Source organism: Camarhynchus parvulus, chromosome 11 (genome assembly GCF_901933205.1).
Source record: "Camarhynchus parvulus chromosome 11, STF_HiC, whole genome shotgun sequence".
Taxonomy (NCBI): Eukaryota; Metazoa; Chordata; class Aves; order Passeriformes; family Thraupidae; genus Camarhynchus; species Camarhynchus parvulus.
The window spans coordinates 939,448-960,240 of NC_044581.1; the positions used below are offsets into that span (position 1 = coordinate 939,448).

The 20,793-nt window shown below is 60.6% G+C and overlaps 1 protein-coding gene across 1 annotated transcript; it reads right to left on the bottom strand.

Annotated features, from left to right (window-relative positions):
* Nucleotides 1-286: 286 nt before the first annotated feature.
* Nucleotides 287-20,641, bottom strand: TANGO6 (transport and golgi organization 6 homolog). Its single transcript, XM_030956341.1, is given in 19 exon segments — nucleotides 287-645; nucleotides 647-721; nucleotides 1,349-1,462; nucleotides 2,393-2,544; nucleotides 4,639-4,791; nucleotides 6,175-6,232; nucleotides 6,418-6,867; nucleotides 8,138-8,272; nucleotides 10,903-11,082; nucleotides 11,612-11,738; nucleotides 13,272-13,448; nucleotides 14,712-14,824; nucleotides 16,371-16,453; nucleotides 16,965-17,127; nucleotides 17,587-17,711; nucleotides 18,406-18,524; nucleotides 19,236-19,381; nucleotides 19,583-20,358; nucleotides 20,572-20,641. Coding segments are annotated over 19 exon segments (3,318 nt in total). The 3' UTR covers nucleotides 287-543.
* Between the last annotated feature and the right edge of the window lie 152 nt (nucleotides 20,642-20,793).

Here is a 20,793-nt window from a genome sequence, read left to right on the forward strand (position 1 = left end):
GGTGAGTGCTGGTCCCAGCCTGCAGGGTCTCTTAGCCCCTCCTCAGCATGGAGGGGCTCTTGGTGCCACACCAGAGGGGCCTGAACACAGACCCTGTGGTCAGGGAGCCCCTGGACTCTTCAGCATTCTTGTGGTGTGAGTACAGTGCCAAGGAGGGCCACAGAACTCCACTCTGGGGCTGCAGCCAGCAGAGCCCCCCTCCCTCCTGTCTCCCCTTGGGGACAGCCACACATTTGGTGCTGCCTAGCCAAAGGGAGCCGAAGCACTGGCCCTGCCAGCTGCTTGCCCATCTCAGGGCTTACCCTGGGGGTGTCACAGGGTCTGGGCCATGACCACGATGGCACCCATGAGCTTCGCACGGCCCCACAGACACCACGGACACAGGGATTAGCAGGTCTCCGTTTAATCCCACACCTCATCCCAGCGAGGTTCCCCTCCCGCCCGGCACCGCCAGCGGCATCCCGGAGGGCACGGCTGCCCTGCCCTGGGAGCCACGGCCCTGACCCCAGGGAGGAGCAGCTCACTTCCACGGGCTCAGCCCCGCTACGGCAGCACCACGATCTTCTTCTCCAGGGTCTGTGGGGGGAACAGGACCCTCCTCATGGCAGCGTCCAGCTCCTCCAGCGCCAGCTGCGCGTGCAGCACTCGTGGCGGCGTCGCGCTCGGCCGTGGCCACGTGCTTCAGCAGGCGGTACAGGTCCCGCAGCACGTCCCGCAGCACCTGGGCACCGCACGGGGCAGGGCCCGCCTCAGCACCGCCCCTCGGCGAGCCCCGGCAGGCCGGGACTGCCCCTTCCCCCGGGGCACCGACCGCGGCCGCCGCAGCCCCGGCCCCCCGTGACTCAGTTTCCCCCCATGGCAGCAGCACACTGCGGTGATCCTGCAGCCCAGGGGCACGGGGGCATGTCGGGATCCCGGCTGCGGGGATTCCCCTGGGGAACTGGCTGTTTCCCCCACGGGAGCTGAGTCCCAACACGCTTGTTACTGGGAACTGTGGAGGGAGGCTGCAGTGGTGGAAAAACCGGGCATTTCCAAGGCAAATCAGTGATGAACCAACTCCCACAGCTCCCAAGCGCTGGCACTGCCCCAGCATGGCATGGCACTGTCCATGGCACAGCCCAGCAGCTCAGAGGGACACCCCCACAAAGCCCCCCTTCCCCAGGATCTGTTGAGGGAACCCTTTAGTGGGGGATGCCCAAACTGGGAATCTCAGTCCCTTGGGACTTTCCCTGGAAGCCGCTTGGGAATGAGCCCTGCAGCCCCTACAGAGCACGGGCCCTCCCCAAGGTGTGCCCAGGAGCCCCTTGGGGGCTGTCCCTGCCCCAGGGACCAGCAGGGGCTCACCCACCTCAGTGACCTTCTCACTCAGCCCCCGCAGCAGCAGCACCACCACGTGCACAGCAGCTCTTCGCACTTCAGCCTCGGGGTCTGTGCGGGCTATGGCCGTCACACAGCAGGTGACCTGTGGGGACAGGGCAGGGGGGCATCCCCAGGGGCTGAGAGGTGCAGGGGATCCCATTGGAGCAGCCACCGACGTGCTGGCAATGGCCCAAGAACGAGGATGGGACCCCCGTGCCCTGCTGGGTGCGGGCTCCCAGCAGCTCCCCCGGGCCAGGCGGCACATGGATGCCTCAGGAAGCTGTGTAAGAGTCTGTATAAAAATCAGGCAGAGCCAAAGGAATCTAATTAAATCCCGGCAGTGACAGCCGGGAGAATTAGCAGAGCTCGCACCTTCCCAAAATAGCAGCGTGTGGCTCACTGGCATCACATCAACTGCCGGGATCCACCGGTGCCGAGCGGGAACAGAGCAGCCCCGGTGCCAAAGCCACGGTGTCTCACTCCAGGAGCACCGGAGGGGGCGGGGGTGTGAAGCTCTGGCTCCCGCGGGGCACAGACCCATCGCCTCCAGGGCTGCTGGGCCCCCGGGAGTCGGGCTCACCCCACTGGGACCTCCCAGCAGCTCCCGAAGCCAAATCTCACCCACAGCCTGCAGCCGGGGCGGGTCAGGGCCAGCTCCTGATACTGATGACACCGATAATGATAATTAAGATAACGGGAGAGTAACAAGGTGTCATTAAGCGGGAGGTGTCTCTGGCAGGCACCACTTGTGCCCCCGGGTCTCCTCTGGCAATGGCTGCCATGGGTGGAGCAGGCACCAAAAATCAGGGCTAGAAGGCTGGAACCTCCCTAGTGTTTGCTTCAGGCCCCATGACTTTTATACTCCACAGTATCAGCAATTATCACTCATGTCCTTAATGGAAATGTCCCGTTTCCATATGGAAATGTCCCATTTCCACGTCCTCAGCAGCCCAACCATGCGCTAACAAACGCGCTCGTTAAGGAGGGGCCCGATGCTCCCCAGGCAGGGTGAGGGTCAGGATGGGGCCGGTACCTCCTGGACGATGGATCCCAGCTGGAAGCCCAGGTGCTGGCAGAGCTCGCCCAGGTTGGAGAGGCTGCTGGCCCGCAGGGCTCCGTCGGGATCGCGGGCACCCCGCAGGAAGGCGCGGATCAGCGGCTCCCGGTGCCCGAACACCATGTCCCCTGCCAGGAGAGCAGAGCCTGTGCCACCAGCAGGGAAAGGCCCACCCTGCCTGCCAAACCCTGGCTCCTCTGGGAACACATGGGTGGGGCATCTGCCTTGCAGCACCACTGAACAGCTGGATTCAACATCTGGAGCGTGGCTTGTGCCCCCCAGCACACACCCCGTGGCACAGAACCTGGGGCTCTTTGGCACATTCCAGTCCTCCCACGGGGTCACTCACGGTCCTGCAGACACACCAAGCGTGAATCAAATTCTGACATCATCCAGACCCAATCCCCTGCCCCAATTAGCGCACAGAGGTGCTGTGGATGTGTGAGCTGCTAATGAGAGCTCACACCCGTGCTCAGCATCCACAACCATCCCAGGAGTGTGGTCATCCCACAGCAGCTGTGTGCCCCACGGTATGGACACACCTCCTACCAGACAGGGCCTTGAGGGCTGGAAAGAAAGCTCCAGAAGGCCAGCTGGCCTGTACATTCTATGTTTTTCCAGCTCTCTCAAGCTCCGGAAACTCCTCGGACAATGGTGTTCTGCAGCAGGTGGAGGCACTGGGGTGGATGCCTTGGGATGCCCCAGGGTGTGGAGACAGGAATGATCCTTGGGGCAGGGGAAGCCCCCCATCACCCTGCACGTGGGGGCTCAGGCTGGGCACTGGCACAGGGTGGGGGAGCACAGGGCAGCCCTGTGATGCCAAGGACTTGCTGGGAATGTCTCATGCTCTGTGCCTGCATCCCAGGACTTGGAATTACAGCAGTATGAGCAGTGCAGGGTGATCTGAGTGGGATCCTCTCCACAGCCAGCAGTGCACCAGCCTCTAAGCCAGATGGCTACAGAAGGGGCATGCAACATTCTTTCCCCTCCTAGATAGGGAAAGCCACTCCATGGGACAGGCTGGGCATAGGGCAGGAGCAGGGCACGATGGTCTCTTGGCAGAGCAGGAGAGCTCAGAGACACAGAGAGCTGTGGAGGGATCCTGGAAGTGCTGGATAAATCCTTGCTCAGATGCTGAAGCTTTGCAACAGGAACAACCTGGTGCAATTTGTTCTATAAATACGCTGGCGAGCCGGGACGCGCCGGAGCAGCTCCCGGGGCACCGCGGGGAGAGCCAGGGCAGGATGTGCCACCACCCCCGGGGTAGGACGTGCCATCACCCCCGGGGCAGGACGTGCCACCATCCCCAGGGCAGGACGTGCCACCACCCCCGGGTGGGACGTGCCATCACCCCCGGGGCAGGACGTGCCATCACCCCTGGGGCAGGACGTGCCACCATCCCCAGGGCAGGACGTGCCACCACCCCTGGGGCAGGATGTGCCACCACCCCCGGGGCAGCTGCCAGGGACAGCCTGCACCCAGCCAGACACTCGGACACTGCCAGGGGAGGTCTGGGACTGAGGGGCTCTGAGCTGATCGCTGGAGCCCCACAGGACACAGTGGGACGCCCTGAACCCATCTCAGCAATGAGGATGGATGGTGGCACAGCCTGGCACTGATGCCACAGCTGGCAGAGCCCAGGGGTGCCACTGGTGCCAGAGAATGTGGCACAGGCCACAGGAGTCACAGTCCCAGGACTCAGGGGGTCCTGGCCCTTTAGGGGCACGCCCAACCAAGGCACAGAGTGCCCACCCGGTGACCAGGGAGCTCTGCCTGGCTGCCCCAGCACCATGGACACTGCTGCCACCTCCCTGGCCATGTACAGCTCCAGCTCTGTGCTCCTGCTGGCCAGGCCTCCTCCACAGAGTCAGGCAAGGCATTTTAGGACGTGTCCCAACAGCAGATGCCAGAAAAGCATCATCCAGCTTCTACCTCTGAGCCCGGCGTGTCCAGGCGCTTCCCGGCAGTCTCCAAGCCCAGTGCTGCTGACTGAGGGGATGGTGGGCTGCTGGCAGGACCCTCATCCTGCTCCTGCTGCTGGCAGGACCCTCATCCTGCTCCTGCTGCTGCCAAGCCCCTGCCAGCTTCTCTTGGGCTTTCAGACCCTGCTCACCTTCTGACAAGAAAAGTCCCCTGTGGGCTTTCCCCCTGGTAATGGTGAGGCTGAGCAGTGCTGTGGCTGCTGGCAGCGGGCAGTGCCATGTCCACATCCAGGGACTCACCCAGTGCCCGGGTGACACGCATCAGCACCTCGCCCAGCTTCATCCTGGTGACAGCAGCCATGGTGTCCTCTTTGCCCTGTGCTGGGCGCTCGTACTGTGCCAGCAGGACGGGCAGAATCCGCTCTGGATACTCACTGGAGAGCAGGGCAACACCTGGAGGGGAGAAAAGCTGGAAAATCAGTAATTTAGCAGTTGGCAGCAGGTGTCCACTCCCTGCTGCTGGGCATGCCCTTTGACCAGTGAGGACTTGCTGGGCCCTGCAGCCAATGCTTGGGCACAGGGTCTGGTCACTGCTCCCAGCTCCTGGCCATCAGCACATGGTGCCAGCGTGCCTCTGTCCCTGCTGGATTTACCTGGCCCAGACTGGGAGCAGGAGCCAGCGCATGCTGCTTGCCCACTGCATCTCCCCAGGGCTGATGAGAGACCAGATCCCAGATGCAGGGGTCAGAGCCTTCTCCAGCTCCAATGCCCCACCCTGAACACTCCAGCCCCTCAATGATTGTCTCGTCATGAGGGGCCCAAAACTGACCCCAGGATTCCAGGTGTGATGTCCAGCACATCAGGACTACACCACTGGAGCCTGGCTCCATGAAACCCAGCGGTGCCACAACCCCTGGCTGATCCCCAGCCCTGCTGCTGTGCCAGGGAGCAAGTGGGACATGGGGACCCATCTGGTGCAGCCCCCAGGCCTGTGCTTGGCACGGCACGGCTCGGCAGGGCACAGGTGCGGGTGAGTCAGTGCTGCAGGAACCGCACCAGGGTTAATCACGCACCGGCAGCTGCAGGGGCATTAATCACTGCACGTTACAGCCTTTGTGCTCCAGCCCCGGGCAAGGACAGGCCCGGCCCTCTCAAGACCGTACAGGCACTGGGAAGCACGGCATGAACTCCTTTCCCATGCTGCCAAAGGTTACCAGCCCCGCGGCAGCGGTGCCAGCAGGGCTGGGGATCAGCCAGGGGAATGGCACACATCCCTTCCGCGGAACCCAGGGCACTGTGACCATGCAGTGTCACACAGGACACACAGTCACCGCTGCACAAACACCTGCCTGCAATCCCACGGGCAGCCAGTGCTGTGGGGCTGTGCCGAGCATGCTGGGGCAAGCACTGACCTGAGGGTTTCCTAGGAAGGGCTCTGAGTACTCAGCAGCTGCCACCTTGGCAGAGCCCTCAGGGTCCCCCACGTCCTGATCCTCTGCCAGCCTCAGCTGAACAGACCCCTCTGTGGGTGCTGGGGCTGTGCCCACGCTGTACGGGAACTGCAGCCCCAGCCTGTGGCACACATCTGGCACAGGGATGGTGACCAGCTCCAGGGAGTAAGAATGACTGGGAGATGAAGTCTCCAGCTTCAGGAACTTGGCATAGAGCCCACATGTGGCCCCAGGCTTGATGGAACAGCACAAAGCCACAATCTGGGAGGGCAGGAGATGCCGAGCCCTCAGCCTGGCCATGGCTCTGCTGCTCTTCACTCCCAGGGCCCAGCACAAAACCTTCCCTGACAAAGGGCTGGCACTCGCCCTGACAGGCACTGCTCACCTTGGATGGCTGAGAGGTAGACAAAGGCGTCCTCGTGCTGAAGATTCTCCAGGAACACCTGGAAGGAAGGAAGCAAAGTGCCATCAGCAGTGACCCTGGGCTGGGCCAGCAAGGCCAGAGAGCTCCAATAATCGTGACCATCTCCAGCCTGATGGCCTGTTCAGCACCAGTTCTGCTGGTGGGGGACACAGCAGGGAACAGGGACCGAGGCAAGGGACAGGGACCTCAGCAGGAGCCCGGTACCTGCAGCAGCTTCTCCTGCAGCCGAATTGCCTCTGGATCCCTCTGGGTGACCAGGCTGGCGAGGCGGCGCAGGGCAGCTGCCCGCCCGGGGGGCTGGGGGTCGCAGGCTGACAGCAGCAGCTCCTGCAGCCCCCCCGGGGCCAGGCTGTGGGCTCGGGGGGCTGGAGAGGCCCCGGGCTCCCGGCCCCTGCTCTGCCCCGTGCTGCTGTCCCTGTGAGCCGGGGGGCTGGGGGCTCTGCCAGCCGGGCTCCGTGCTGCCGTGCCAGGCTGCGTGCCCAGCAGGCCGTGGGCAGCGGTGCCCAGCGTGCCGGGCGAGCAGGCGCCGTGGGTGAGGATGGCGATGCGCAGGTCCGAGGCCAGCTCCTGCGTGAGGGGCTCGGGGTAGCTGCGGGACAGCTCCTCCAGCAGCGGCACCAGGCGCTTCAGCACCGCGAAATCGCTGGATTTCAGCTGGCAGGGAGAGGAGCAGCGCTGGCTGTCAGCAATGGAACAAGGGCTCACTCCCTGGCATGCTCCCAGGAGGGTGCGCATGGGGGTGAGGAGCCCCAGAGCCCCATCCCTAGGTCAGGAGCTGGGCTCTGGGCACCACGAGCTCCTCTCAGCCCAGCGCCAATCCCAGCCCTGGGAGCAGCCATGGGAGAAGGTGAGAAGCACGTGAACCTGAAGAACAGCAGGGTCTGGCTATGGGGACCAAGCCAGGGACATCCCTCCCACCAGCTCCCCAGCACAATTCCACACAAATTCAGTGCCAGACTTGCCATCAGTCCTGCCTGGAAGGATGCTCCTGGCACAGCAGCCATGACCTGTCCTGAGCTGGAGAAGCTCTTGCCCTAACCTGGATTTAACACTAAAATCTGGGATGTGAGGCCTGGAAAAGGGTGCTTCAGCAGGGATTTTGGATGATTGCATAAAACCCCTTGCCTGCTGAAACCCAAACAGCTCTCCAGCTCCTTCCAAAACCTTTCACATTCCATTTTCCAAATTATGTCACTCCCATTAACGCAAAAGTGGGAGCAGGAACTCGGCTGGGAGGGGCCCACTGCAGCCACAAGACTCTGGCTTTAACTTCTCTTCAACTACAGCTCTTTTCCCAGTATTAGAAATTTAGCAATAAGAGACAATAAATGATCTTTTTCTGTTAACAGCTGGATCTTCCTTAGGGCAAATCCAGGGATGAAACAACCCCAGGAACTCAGTGATGGCAGCACGTTAATGGATGTGCCATTGCTCCCCATGGCAGCTCCACTGACTGACACAGAGCTCATATATATATATAGGTATTACAAGGAAACTGAGAGATATAAATAACAATATAAATATGTATAAAATGTAAATATAAAAGTATAAGGGGATTTTCAAGGGTACAGCCCACATGGGAAGTTCACAATGCTCTGCAGCCTGAGTCTGTGACCATGTGGGGATGCAGAGGGTGCAGTGCTGGTATTTAAAGATGCTGTAAGTGACTGCACTGTTCTGACAGTGCCTTTTCAGGAGAGATTACAAATTAGTTAATTGGGTTCTTGGGGGTGCCCTGCTCTGATTGAATCCTTGGTCAGCACCCTGGCACTACCCCGGAGAAAAAAATTATATATCTATGTCTCTAGATGTATTTACAGGCTGTGACCCCGAGCCAGCCCAGCTGTGCCACTGCACCCTTGGCTGTCCATGGCAGTGCCAGCCCACACCCCACACCCCACACCCCCCGAGCCTCGGCCCTCACCTGGACGGCCCCGCCAAGCACGGCGGCCACGAGCGCCATGGCCATGGCGAGGGTCTGCGCCTCGGCCGCCGCGCCCGGGCCCCGCGCAGGGTGGGCACAGGCCCGCTGCAGCACGGCTGCCAGGAACTGCTGCACCTGCAAGGGAACGGCCATCAGCAGCACGGACAGCCCAGGGCAGCCCCCTGCAGCTCCCGCTGCCTCTGAGCCCAGCCGAGGGTGCCCGTCCCACACAGCTCCCAGCACAATCCCACACACATGAGTGTCCCTGTCCCACACAGCTCCCAGCACAATCCCACACACATGCGTGTCCCTGTCCCACACAGCTCCCAGCACAATCCCACACAAACAGCACAATCCCACACAAATGAGTGTCCCTGTCCCACACAGCTCCCCAGCACAATCCCACACAAATTGAAGGAGTGTTCAGACACTGCTCTCAGGGATGCACAGGGTTGCATTATTGGGGTGTCTGTGCAGGGCCAGGAGTTGGACTCAATGATCCCTGCGGGTCCCTTCTAATTCAGAATATTCTGTGATTCTGTAATTCTGTGAAACCCTTCCCATTTTCCTCCTGTTGCTGCCGCCCCAGGCCCAGTGTGGGCTCGGCCAAGTCATGTCCACAAGTGGGACAAGGTGATGGTCAATCTGGTGGGGTCTCTCAGCAGCAGAAGCCCCCCTGGGGCTGGAGGAACAGAGGGATCCCAGCTCCATCCCTGCCTCCTGCCTGGCTCCACCATGGGATGGAAGCTGGGATAGTCCCAAAGAGAAGCTCAAGGTGGGTCTGTATGGAATTGCCCTAGGTAAAGGTTTGGAAATCCCAGAGCCAAGGAGCTCCAGCCCCTGTCTGCAATCCTCCACACCAGCCTCCCCCTTATCCTGCACAGCTGACACTGCAGCTGAGCCATTTCCCGTGTTCTCACTTACTTTGGGATTTTTCCCACAATATTTTTATTCCACATGTAATGATCCTGCCTGGTTGGCATTGGCCTTCTCCACACTTGGCACCAACACCTTTGATCCCACAGGCTTCCTGCCTTCCTAACAGATCCTGAAATGAGGGAGTTGATGTTCTCCATGCCTTATCTTCTCCCAGACAAGCCTGGGAAGGGTTTGGACCAGGGTCACTCCTACCTAACAGGTGTGTTGCAACAGAGGAGGAACTATTGTGTTCCTCTTTCAGAAAACAAAGTATGAGGGCAACAAGGTCCTCTTGCACCAAATTCCAAACTTCCACCCCCAGGGCACGGGGTGCAGGCAGGATTTCCTCCTCAGCTGCCACATGCCTTAAGCACATCCCTCAAGCAAGGAGGGAGGCTGTGGGAAAAGGCTTTGGAAAAGGCTGCATAAAAGGCTCAGGTACCTGCTGGGATAATTATTCCAGAGAAGAAATTCCATCAAACAGCAAGTAAGTAAAAAAAAAATAAATTGGAGTATTTGCTCTCACAACACAGTGACACGTGAGCTGGAGGGGTTGAAGTTATATTTAATATTAAAAAAAAAAGGAAAATGGTGAATAAATCACAGTAGATGGCAACTGAGAAAAATTAAAACTTAAAAAAATAATCTAGAAAAAACATTTTAAAGTGGGAGGGAAAAAAAAGAAAAATAAAACACTGGGGCACAGTTGTGTCTCAGGCAGGAGGAGAGAATCCTTGGGGCAGTGAGGAAATCAAGTTGACCTTGGTTATGGAGGAGAATACGTAAATAAAATAAATGTGCAGCTGGGGGGGGCACAGCAGCTGCTGCTCCTGGGCTCCAGCTTTGGAAGGATGCACCCCACTTGCTCCCACCCCATTAGGGCCCCCCAAACAGCCCAGGGAACCCCAGAGTGCAGAACCTGCTCAAAGCCTGTCCCTGTCCCAGCCCGGGGCCTCGCTGAAACACAACCCCAGGCAGGAGGATAATGGATTTTTTGTCTGCATTTCTTTGGTGGTGGGTTTTCATCCCAGACTCCCGGCTGGACCCTGGCAAAGCCCTTCCTCATTTCCCAGCGCCTCTGGGCCCGGCGGGTGGGTGTGATGGAGGCAGGTGGGGACAAAGCTGGGCTGGCTGTGTCCCCTCTGCTGCCGAGCACACAAAGGCTCCTTTGTCCCGCAGGAAACGTGAGGAAACCTGCCTGAGCCCTGCCCACGGCAGCACGGGGAGCTGGCATCGCCGGGGCACTGGGGAAAACAGCCATAAAACACAGCAGGAGGAAGCTGAAAGCCACAGCATCTGCAGGGGATCTGCAGGGGATCCAGAAGGGAGTGCCAGGCTGCCCTCGGTGCCAGCTGCCTTCCCCACCAACCCCATCGAGGGCAGCCTCGGGGGAAAGATTTTAAATATCCTTTCTGGGACCAAGGGGCACCAGTGGCCTTTGAAATGACAATATTTAATAAATTTGGCACTGCCCATTCATGAATGCAGGAGCACAGTTATGCCAACCAGGCTGCTCCCATCCAACCTGGCCTTGGGTACCTCCAGGGATGGCACAGCCACAGCTTCTCTGAGCAACCTGTGCCAGGGCCTCACCATCCTCACAGGGAGGAAATTCTTCACTGTACCCCTTCTAACCCTGCCCTCTGTCAGCGGGAAGCCATTCCCCTTTGTCCTGTCACCCCCTCGCACAAAGTCCCTGTCCAGCTCTCTGGGAGCTCCTTTAAGCACTGGAAGTTTCCCTAAAGGTCACTCTGGACCCTCCTCTTCCCCAGGCTGAGCAATCCCAGCTCCTTCAGCCCTGGCTCCTGGCAGTGTTCAGCAGATCCCCCAGGCTGTGCACCACCAACCTGCTCAATGTCAGTGAACACGGTGTCCGAGACGCCCTGGCACAGCGCGGCCACCAGCTGCAGGACCAGCAGCTTCCTGCCCTGCCTGGCCTGGTCCTGCTCCAGCTCCAGCAAAGTCCCTCCAGGCTCCACAGCTGGGTTTGGAGCTGCCTCATCCTCTGCAGCCACCTGAGTCAGCTCCTGCCGGGAAGGGAAGGGAGGGGAGGGCAGGCACGGGTTAAACGTGGGGCCAGCAATGCCAGGTGACTCCTCACACCACCACCTCCTTCCAGCTGCTGGATGAAGGGTTCTCAGAGCTGTCCACAGCTCCTGGGTGTCCCATCCCTATCCCCTCCTGTGACTACAGGCTGGGGCACAGAATCCCAGTCCAACCCAGGCCTGGAGGGAACCGTGGGGGGCTCCAAGTGAGATCAAAGGAAGCAGGTATGGGGCCCCTCTTCTGGAGCCAAGGAAGCAACAGGGATTATTCCCAGCCTCCAACACACTTCAGACATGCTCCTGTAGTTAAAACAGCCCAGAGGGAGGACGAGGGTTAACCCCTTCAGGGATAGGGCTGCTCCCACTCCTTGGCTTCCCACCCAGCACACAGGGCTGCTCCAGCACACACCACAGCCCAGCACACACAGGGGATGATCCCCCTTTTGCCTTCTGCTTGTCCAGGGAACCCCTTCCCACAGGTATGCCCCAACCAGGGGCTGGCTGCCCTCACCTTCAGGCAGTGGATGAAGAAGTCTCCTGCCAGACCACTCTTCTGGCAGTGGGACAGGAGCTCCACCAAGCTCTCCACATGGCACTGCTCCAAGGAGATCTTCTGGTACAGGGCCTCATCTTCATCGCTGGAACAGGTCACTGTATCAGCAGCACAACCACACCCAGAACCCCCTGACACCCAGACTGCAGGGCATGGTGAAATCCCAGGCTGCATTTCCCTGGAAGCCTTCCTTCCCAGCACTTCCCAGCACAGCCCGCAGGCAGCTCAGCCAAACACTGCCCAGGTCATTTGGGCTCTGCTTATTAACTAACCTGCACTCATTAACACAAACCATGAGCCCAAAACATACATTTCATCCAGCCCATAAACACCATGATTAGTGCTGGGTAAGTTAGGCAGAGCTGTGGCAACAGGGGCATGGGCAGAGCCAGTATGGAACAAGTTTAAAGTAGTCCCAGTTCAACAAGGCAGAGTTGCTTCTAATTCTGGCCCTCCAGTACCTACAGTTTATAAAAAGGCTGGTGAGGGACTTTGAGCAAGGGCATGGAGTGACAGGACAAGGGAGAATGGCTTCCCACTGACCAGTGGTGGCTTAGATGGGATAATGGGAAAGAATCCTTCCCTGTGAGGGTGGGGAGGCCCTGGCACAGGCTGCCCAGAGCAGCTGTGCCTGCCCCATCCTTGCAAGTGCCCCAGGCCAGGCTGGATGGGACTTGGAGCAACCTGAGATAGTGGAAGGTGTCCCTGCCCATGGGGCAGAACTAGATGAGCTTTCAGGTCTTAAAACCCAAACCAGTCTGTAGCTCTAACTCAGATCAGGAAAAGCTTGAAAAGAAGCCAAACCAAACATATTTGTGGGGATTTTTCTGCAGGTGCCCCCATCTCCCAGCACAGCCCTGGGCACAGCTGTGCCTCTGCCTGCCCCCAGTGCTGCCCTGGCCCTCCTGCCAGCTCACAGCCCCTCTGTCCAAGCCCAGCCTCCTGCTGCTGGACATCCCAGCCTGCATGGCTGGAGACTAAAGGCTGCAGTTAACTCCCAGCAGGGCAGCTCTGCCTGCACTCAGAGGCCATCTGCCCACGCCCCAGGAGCTCCGTGACGCTGGCACTGCCACAGTCTGTGCTGTGACTGTGCCACCTGTGCCCGAGGGACTCTGCCCACTGTGCCACCACACAGGCTCGGGCTGGGGGCTGGAAGGTGAATTTGGGGGTGTTGAGATTGGAAATGCACATCCCCTTCCCAGACACTGCACAGCAGGCAGGGAGGGAGCGCACACCAACGCTCAGGGGAGCGTGATGCTTTGTGTGGCTGGAAGTCAGAGCTCTGCACCATGTCCAGGGAACCTGGGGGCTGTGCTGGCTCTGTGGAAGTGTCACCTGCCTGAGCCTGCAGGGATGAGACTCTGTGGGATGGCTCTGGCAGCCCCTGCTTTGCCTAGGCTCCCTGCCAGGCTTCCCTGGAAAGCCCTGGGTGCCCAGTGACTCAGGGACTGTCCCACAGCACTCACCTGATGGTTGGGGCTCTGTGGAAGTGTCACCTGTCTGAACCTGAAGGGATGAGACCCCGTGGCATGGCTCTGGCAGCCCCTCCTTTGCCCAGGCTCTCTGCCAGGGAAGCCCAGGGTGCCCAGTGACTCAGGGACTGTCCCACAGCACTCACCTGATGGTTTCCTGCAGGACGACGGCAGCACCGCCCTCGCTGCCCACCTGGAGCTGGCACTGTGGGTGCAGGGTGGGCACGTGGCTGCTCAGCCCAGCCAGGCCCTCCAGCACAGCCAGGGACTGCTCCCGCTCCGCCTTCTCCAGGAACCACAGCAGGATGTCCTGGCACGGGGAGCTGCCAAGGAGAAAGGAGCCACTGGTGACACTGCTCTGCCCACCGCACCTTCCCTGCACAGTTTTGGGATGAGGGACACGACTGGAGTGCTCTGGAGCAGCTCTCCCTGGGATGCTCCAGCTCCTGGCTCTGGCAGCTGAAGGCATTTGTGCCTGTTTCTAAGGGAATCAGCAGCACATCCTGCCCTTCTGGCGCTCCCAGATGGAAGGATTTGGGTTCCTCCACACTTCAGGCTGGCAAGGAAGCACTGTGAACACCCTTGGCACACCCTGCCTGTGCCTCACGCCGAGGTGACAAGGGCTGGTGGCAGTGCCAAGGGAGAGAGGAAGGAGATGGGAGCACTGAGGTGGCACGGGGAGCCCTGCCAAGGAAAGAAGCAGGTTAATGAGGTGGAGCAGCCGCACCGGGCCGTGCCAGGGGTCTGGAAACCCGAGCACTTCCAGGCAGCTGTGGGTTCAGTCATCCCTGCCAAATTCCTGAGCAGAGGAAGCAGTGAGTGCTGGCCCAGCAGCAGCGTGAGCTTGGCGTGTCCCACAGCTTGTCACGGCACTCGCTGCTCTTTGAAGTGATTAACGAGGCCTTGAATATGAAACAGCACAGGCCGTGTCTACACACACCTTTTAGGGAAAGCCTCCACACGCCAGGATCACCAGAGCACTGTGCAAGCCCACCAGGAATGCTTTCACCAGGCTGGTCCTAACTCCAGGGACAGCCTGGGGGTCCAAGGAGAGAGGACAGCCAGCACCTGGTCACCCCTGTCCCTGCCACGGCTGGCACATGTGGTGCTTCCCACTGTACACCAGTCATGGGGAGCTGGGCATGGTGTGGGGATCAGCTGCCAGGATTGTACCAGAGCAGAGTGATCCCAGATTGGAGAATGATCCTGTACTTCCAAGAGGCAGTGCTTAAACTGATTTCCCCGATTTTATGCTATTTGTAGATCCCTCCATCCAGTTCCCAGCATCACTACCCCATCCATGGACAAGCACAATCCCTGCTGTAGGCAGAGCCACCCTGTGCTCCTGAGGGCACGCTCAGCTCTACACAGAACACCCTGGCTCCAGGGAAGACAAAAGCTAACACGAGAACAGGCTGCCAGTGAGGCTGTGTGCCCTGCCTGTGGCTGCTGCCTGCTTGGAACAGAGTGCTCTGGGGTGAGAAGGAGCATCTCTGCTCCTGCCTGTGCCCCGAGCGTGGCTGCTGGAGGAGGGTGAGCCCAGCAGATGAAACCCCAGCAGAGGCAGAGCACAAAGCCTCCCTTACCGTAAGTATGACACATTCTGCCTGGCGAAGGAATGGAGGGAAAACACCACTCCCAGGACTGGCTGCAGGGATCCCAGCAGCAGGCTCGAGCTGTCATTCCCAACCACATACACCTACAGAGGGAGAGAGGGGCACAGGGAGGGGAATCAACCACCTGCAGGGGCAGAGGGGAGCTCAGGAACACATCTGAGCACAGGGCAGCTGCCAGGGAGCATGGTGCAGGGCTCCCAGCCTCTTCCCTCAGTCTGGAGGCTGTCTTCCCTGATTATGCCACATTCCCTATTAAAACCTGCCTTCAGCACCACCTTTCTCCAGGAATTTGCTTAACCACAGCGGGGCTCCAAGCTACAGGAAGGTTGCAGGCAGTTTCTGTGAAGTCTGCTGCTTAGGGGTAAGGTCCTGCCTTACCCGGGGATGCAGCAGGCCCCCTGGCATGAGCAGATCTTCACTGAATGACTGTAAATCTCAGACACAGAGATCAGTCACTGGCAGGGCAGTTGGGCTGGTGGGTGCTGAGCTGAGGCACTGGGGGGACTGCAGAGGCTCTGGGAATGTCGTTGGTGCTCAGGGGGCATTACAGGGGCTCTGGGGATGCTGTAGAGGCTCCTGGGGGGGCTATAGGGGCTCAGGGGTGACTGCAGAGCCCTGCTCCTCCCCTGAACCTCACCCAGCACCCTCCCAAGAGGCTGAGAAATGGTCCCCAGAGGGCCCTGCCCTGCTGCAGTGCTGCACACAGAGCTGTTTTCATGCGCTAATCCCCACGGAGCCATTCCTCCTCCCCAGACCCTTGTGTACACAAAGCCTCCCGATGAAGCCCCAAGGATGGTTTCTCACTAAGCATCAAATGACACTTGTTAGGCAAGAACCCCCCCCCAAATCTGGGGTCCCCTCACTAATCTGGCTGCTGTCAGGCCCCCAGTGCTCTGCCATTAAGGAGGGACCCACCCCAACCCCCCCAGCACTGCTCTGGGAGGGAGCAGCCCTCCAGACCGGTCTCTGCCTGCCAGCCAGTTACAACAGATCATTACTGGGAAAATACACAACAATTCCAGCATTTAAGAGCTTAGCCTGCCTCGGGGCATGCCAGGAAGCAAGTCACCAGCTTCTGAAACTTGAATTCCTGGAGTGGAGATGTCCTTGTGGGCTGGAACGTGCAGCAGGAAGCTGCTGGAGCCTGCAGTGTGGCACTGGGGTTACTGGGGGGAATGGCAGGAAATGAGTTATGTGGGGAGCTGTCACAGGAGACACCTCCACAAAAAGCCCTCATCCTTCACAGGAAGCACAAGGATGGGCCTCACCAATCCCTCAAATGCCAGAACCAAGATCTGTGCTCCAAGGAAAGCTCAGAGCTCCTTACAGGGCCTAAGGGGGCTCCAAGGGGGCTGGAGAGGGACTTTGGACAGGGGATAGAGTGACAGGACAAGGAGCAGTAACTTCCAACTGCAAGAGGATGGGCTGAATGGGATACTGGTAGGAGTCCTTCCCTGTGACGGTGCTGAGGCCCTGGCACAGCCCACGTGCAGGCTGGGGTACTCCTGCAGATGAACACCAGACAACTGAGCATGACTGCAGGAGACACGGGTTTGTGTGGCCCAGCACACATTGAACTGCTCACTGGCTCTCAAACCAGCTTTTTCTCACCCAAAGCAGACATGGTACCTTGAGCACATCTTCCACACAGCTGCCCAGCTCTGCCTCTGGCACCAGCACGGCCCCTGCTGTCAAATCCTCCAGTGCCAGCTCTGAAAGCAGAGGGCACACACATGAGCCCCCCAAACCAGCACTGAGCCCCAGCAGCAGAACTGCATTCCCTGCACCCCAAAGCACTTCCAGAGCTCCCTTCCCTCCCCATGGGAACAGAGCAGCCCTCATTAGCCATCCTAATTGTGCTGCAGTGTGATAAACCCCCAAGGAGATATGGAAATCAACACAGACCACAACTCTGTGATGGATGATTCCCCAGAGAGCTGCTGGCCAGTGTGGGGAACCAGCAGCTTCCGTCTGCAAGCCCAGAACAAGGATGTCAGACTGGGAGAGGCTCCCAAGGAGCACGGGGCAGAGCCAAACTGCTCAGCTCCCACACTGCAGCAACTGCACTCAAATAGGGGTAAATATGGTGTAGCCAGACAAACTGACAGGGTCAGCACAGAGAGCTGGGCTGCCACACTCCCAGCCTGGCCTGAGAAAAGTCAGATGGAGTGACAAAAACCAGAGAGGAGCAGAACCAGAGCCCTCCCCAGCGCAGGTGGGTACCTGTGGCCGCGGAGCAGCGGCGCAGCGGGGCCAGCAGGGGCTGCAGCAGGTGCCTCTCTGCCAGCTGGGGCTGCTCCCTGGCCATGCTCAGCACCGTGGTGGTGGCCACACGCTGCAACTGCCGCGCTGCCACTTTGTCCTGCACGTGCAGCAAGTCCAGAATCTGCAAGGAAAGAGAAACAAGGATCAGCAGCCCCTCAGAGGGGCAGCCTGGCGCCTCGCAGCAGCCAAGGAGCCACCCATGTGCTGCTTTGCTGGCAGCTGGCGTGACATTCCGTGTGTGGAAGAGCCAGTGTCCTTCCCCCACACACAGGACACCTCTCTGGGTCAAACCAGGAGCCTGCACCACTCCCAGAGCCAAAGGCTGGAAGCAAGAGCTACACACAGAGCTACACACAGAGCTCTGTGTAGCACAGTGCCAAGCCCCTCGTGCGATCAGACATCATCCAGCATTTCAATAAAACATGGGAAATTCAAGAGTGGAAACATCCTACTGCCAGGAAAACATCTCCACGTTGTGCAGGCTTGAGCCAGGCCACGCTGAAGCAAAAGGAAGAGCCCCAGCACCCTCCAAGCTGAGAGCTGGCTCTGCATTCCCTGGCAGAGGGGACGAGGGACTTACCTGGGGGCACACCTGTCTGTAGTAGTCCTCGAGGGACAGGCACTGCTGGGGACAGGCAGCCAGGATCTTCCCAACTGCATCACATTTCCTCCAGTCCAGAGCTGCTGCTTCAGCACCAGCACCACCTACAACAGCAGCACAAATCCCGGGTTAGCTCCAACCCACAGCCAGCTCTGGCTGAAGCCAGGTGTTCCTAGCCAAAAATTGGATTTTGAGCTTTTATTGCTCTTTCAGGAGACACCTGAACTTAAGGATAAAAGGGGAAAATTGCTGTGCAAGAGCCCTGATAATGGAAAGCAATTCCTACAGCCAGGTGGGTGAGCCAAAAGGTGGGGAGAGGTTGTGCTTGGATGGTTGGAGTTGGCCAGACGAGATTTTGGCACTAAGAACTGTGGGATTCAGCTTGTGGAGAGCAACAGCTTCCTTCCCTGGCAGGACATGGAGAGCAGGGCATGGGATGGCTCTCACTGTCCCTACAGCTCCCACAGCCCAGTGCCCAGCACGGCTCCCACCACACTGGCACTGGGACAGGGCATTCCCCAGGACTGATCCCACTCTGGACACACACACTGTGCGACCCCACCGAGGCACAAACAGGCTTGGAGCCTTCCAGTGTGGCCCTCTAACATATGTGTAGCCCAAATTAGAGCAGTTTGGGAGCTCAGCACAGTCAGAGGCACAGTGGGTGTGTCACTGTGTCACCTCAGCCTGGCACAAGGCAGCCCCTACACCCAGCTCTCGTGGCTCTGCTCTTCCGGGGTGAACTGTCTCAAGACACCCCTGAATCTGTGATGCTGGGGCCCAGAGCCCCCCACTCACCGTCTGTGCCCTCCAAGACACCCCGAACCACGGCCTGCACCCCGCCGGGCCTCAGCAGCCTCTCGGAGAGCAGGTGCCCGCAGAGCCGCCGCAGCCAGCCCGGAGCTGCCCCCGGGCCCCTCTGCAAGGCACCAAAGGAGCAGGTGAGGAGCCTGTCTGCACACACCTGTGCCCAGCCCACCCCTGGGCAACAGCCCATGCTCTGACAGAGAGCACAGCACACAGGCTTTGAATTGCTGCTTCATCCAGCGGCATAAAGCACATCAGGAATTAATGAGAGGTCAGCCCTCAGGGGCTTAGCATGCTATTCCATCCCTGCAAGTGTCCAAGGCCAGGCTGGACGGGGCTTGGAGCAGCCTGGGATGGTAGAAAGGGTCCCTGCCCATGACGGAGTGGAATGAGATGAACTTTGAGTTCCCTTCCAGGCCAAGCCATTCTGGGATTCCATGATTCTATTAAAGGCATTTTCCCACGGGCACTTGCCCAAAACAACACTTAAGAGATTCCCCATCTCCTCCTCCCCAGGATGCTTTGGAACAGCCCCAGAGAGCAGCAGGTGCCCTGTGCCATCCCCCGAGTGCAAAGGGTGAGGCTTGGAGGAGCAGGAGCTGTGCTTGGCCGGGCACGGCAGATGTGGGTGCCAAGCCAAGGTGGCACGTGCGGCGATGACAGTCCCTGACACACCCACGCCCCGCTCCTGCACAGCAGGGCTGGAACGCCACACACCCAGAGCCTCGCCAGCGCTCAGGGACTGGTTTTTAAGGTGTAAGAACATTTCCACAAAAGCGGCATCCTCGGCGTGTGGGAACCACGGGGGTAGGGACCGTGACAGCCCGGTGTCGGGGATGGCCCCGGGTACCTGCTTGGGCTGTCCCTGCAGGACGAGCAGCTCCTGCACGGCCCGCGGCTGGTAAACACGGTCCAGGATGTCCCTCAGGGCCTCCCGGCACTGCGCTCGCTCCGCGTCCGAAACGCCCTGGAACAAAACACAGCCGGGCTTTGACAACAGCTCGGTCCGGGCGGTGTGCCGGGGCCCCGCCGCCCCTCGGCGGGCTCCGTGCCTCCCGTTCTTTCTCTCGCAGGGGCAGCACACGGGAGGGATCGCCGGAGGAGCGGGCTGGGGCTCGGCGGGACACGCACCGGGGAGCGGGGCACGGGCTGCGAGTGTGGCACGGACCTGGCAGAGGGCGGCGGGGCCGTGTCCCAGCGCGCAGAGCCCGCACAGGAGCAGCCGCAGGTGCCGGGCGAGCAGCGGGGCGCCCAGCGCCGGCAGCCGGGCCAGCTCCACCAGCGCGGCCGCGGCGGCGAACAGCCGGGCCCCGCGGCTGCCGGGCGGCGGCCCCAGCCCCGGCCCCGGCCCGAGCCCCGGCGGCAGGTGCGGCAGCAGCCCCAGCCCCACGGCGGCCCGCAGCGCCCGCCGCACCGCCCGCTCCTGCCCCACGCTCAGCGTGTCGGCGCCGGGCGGCGGGGGCGCCCCGGGGCCGGCGGGGGCGGCGGGGGCGGCGGCGAGCGCGGCCAGGCGCTCCTTGAGGCACAGCAGCAGCGCCAGCAGCCCGCAGGCCGCCGCCCAGCCCGGCTCCGCGCCCGCCGCCCCGGCCGCCAGCGCGGGCGCCCGGCACAGCACGGCCGCCCGGAGCTGGCGCAGCGCGGCCCAGCCCGCTGCCCGGCACAGCCGCTCCTCCAGCGCCGCCGCGTTCCTGCGCAGCGTCTCCGGGCACAGCGCGGGCTCCTTGCCGGGCTCGGCAGCGCTGTCGCCATCAGCGGGCGGCCCCAGCAGCAGCTCCAGCGCTTCCATCACACGGGCCGGCTCCGGGCCGGCTGCGCGCCGCCCGCCATGTCCGGAGCGCTGTCGGTGAGCGCCGCCATGCTGCGGAGGGCAGGGAAGGGGCGGGGCCGCCGCCGGCCGCCATGGCGGGGAGGGCGAGAGGGGCGGGGCCGCGCGGCTGCCGCCATCTTGGGGAGGTCGGGACGGGAGGAGGGCGCGCCCGGAGAGCGGGGCGGGACCGGGACGGGGGTGAGGGACGGGAGCGGGGAAATGGCTGCCCCTGTCCCGGGAGAGGGTCGGTGCGCTACTGGGGAGGAATCCTTCTCACTTGAGAGTGATGAGGCCCTGGCACAGGTGCCCAGAGCAGCTGTGGCTGCCCGTGCATCCCTGGCAGTGCCCACAGGCAGGTTGGAGCAGTCCGGGATAGCCGAAGGTGTCCCTGCCCGTGACGAGTGGAGTTCCATGATCCATAAGGTCTCTTCAAACTCCAACCCTTCCATGATTCTGCTTTCCCTATGGAGGGGCCATGGCCACACCTGTGCAGCAGGTAAAGCCTTCGAGCACCGGCAGAGCCTCACGCACAGAAAAGTGGTTTGGTTTTCTTAAAACAATTTATTATTTCA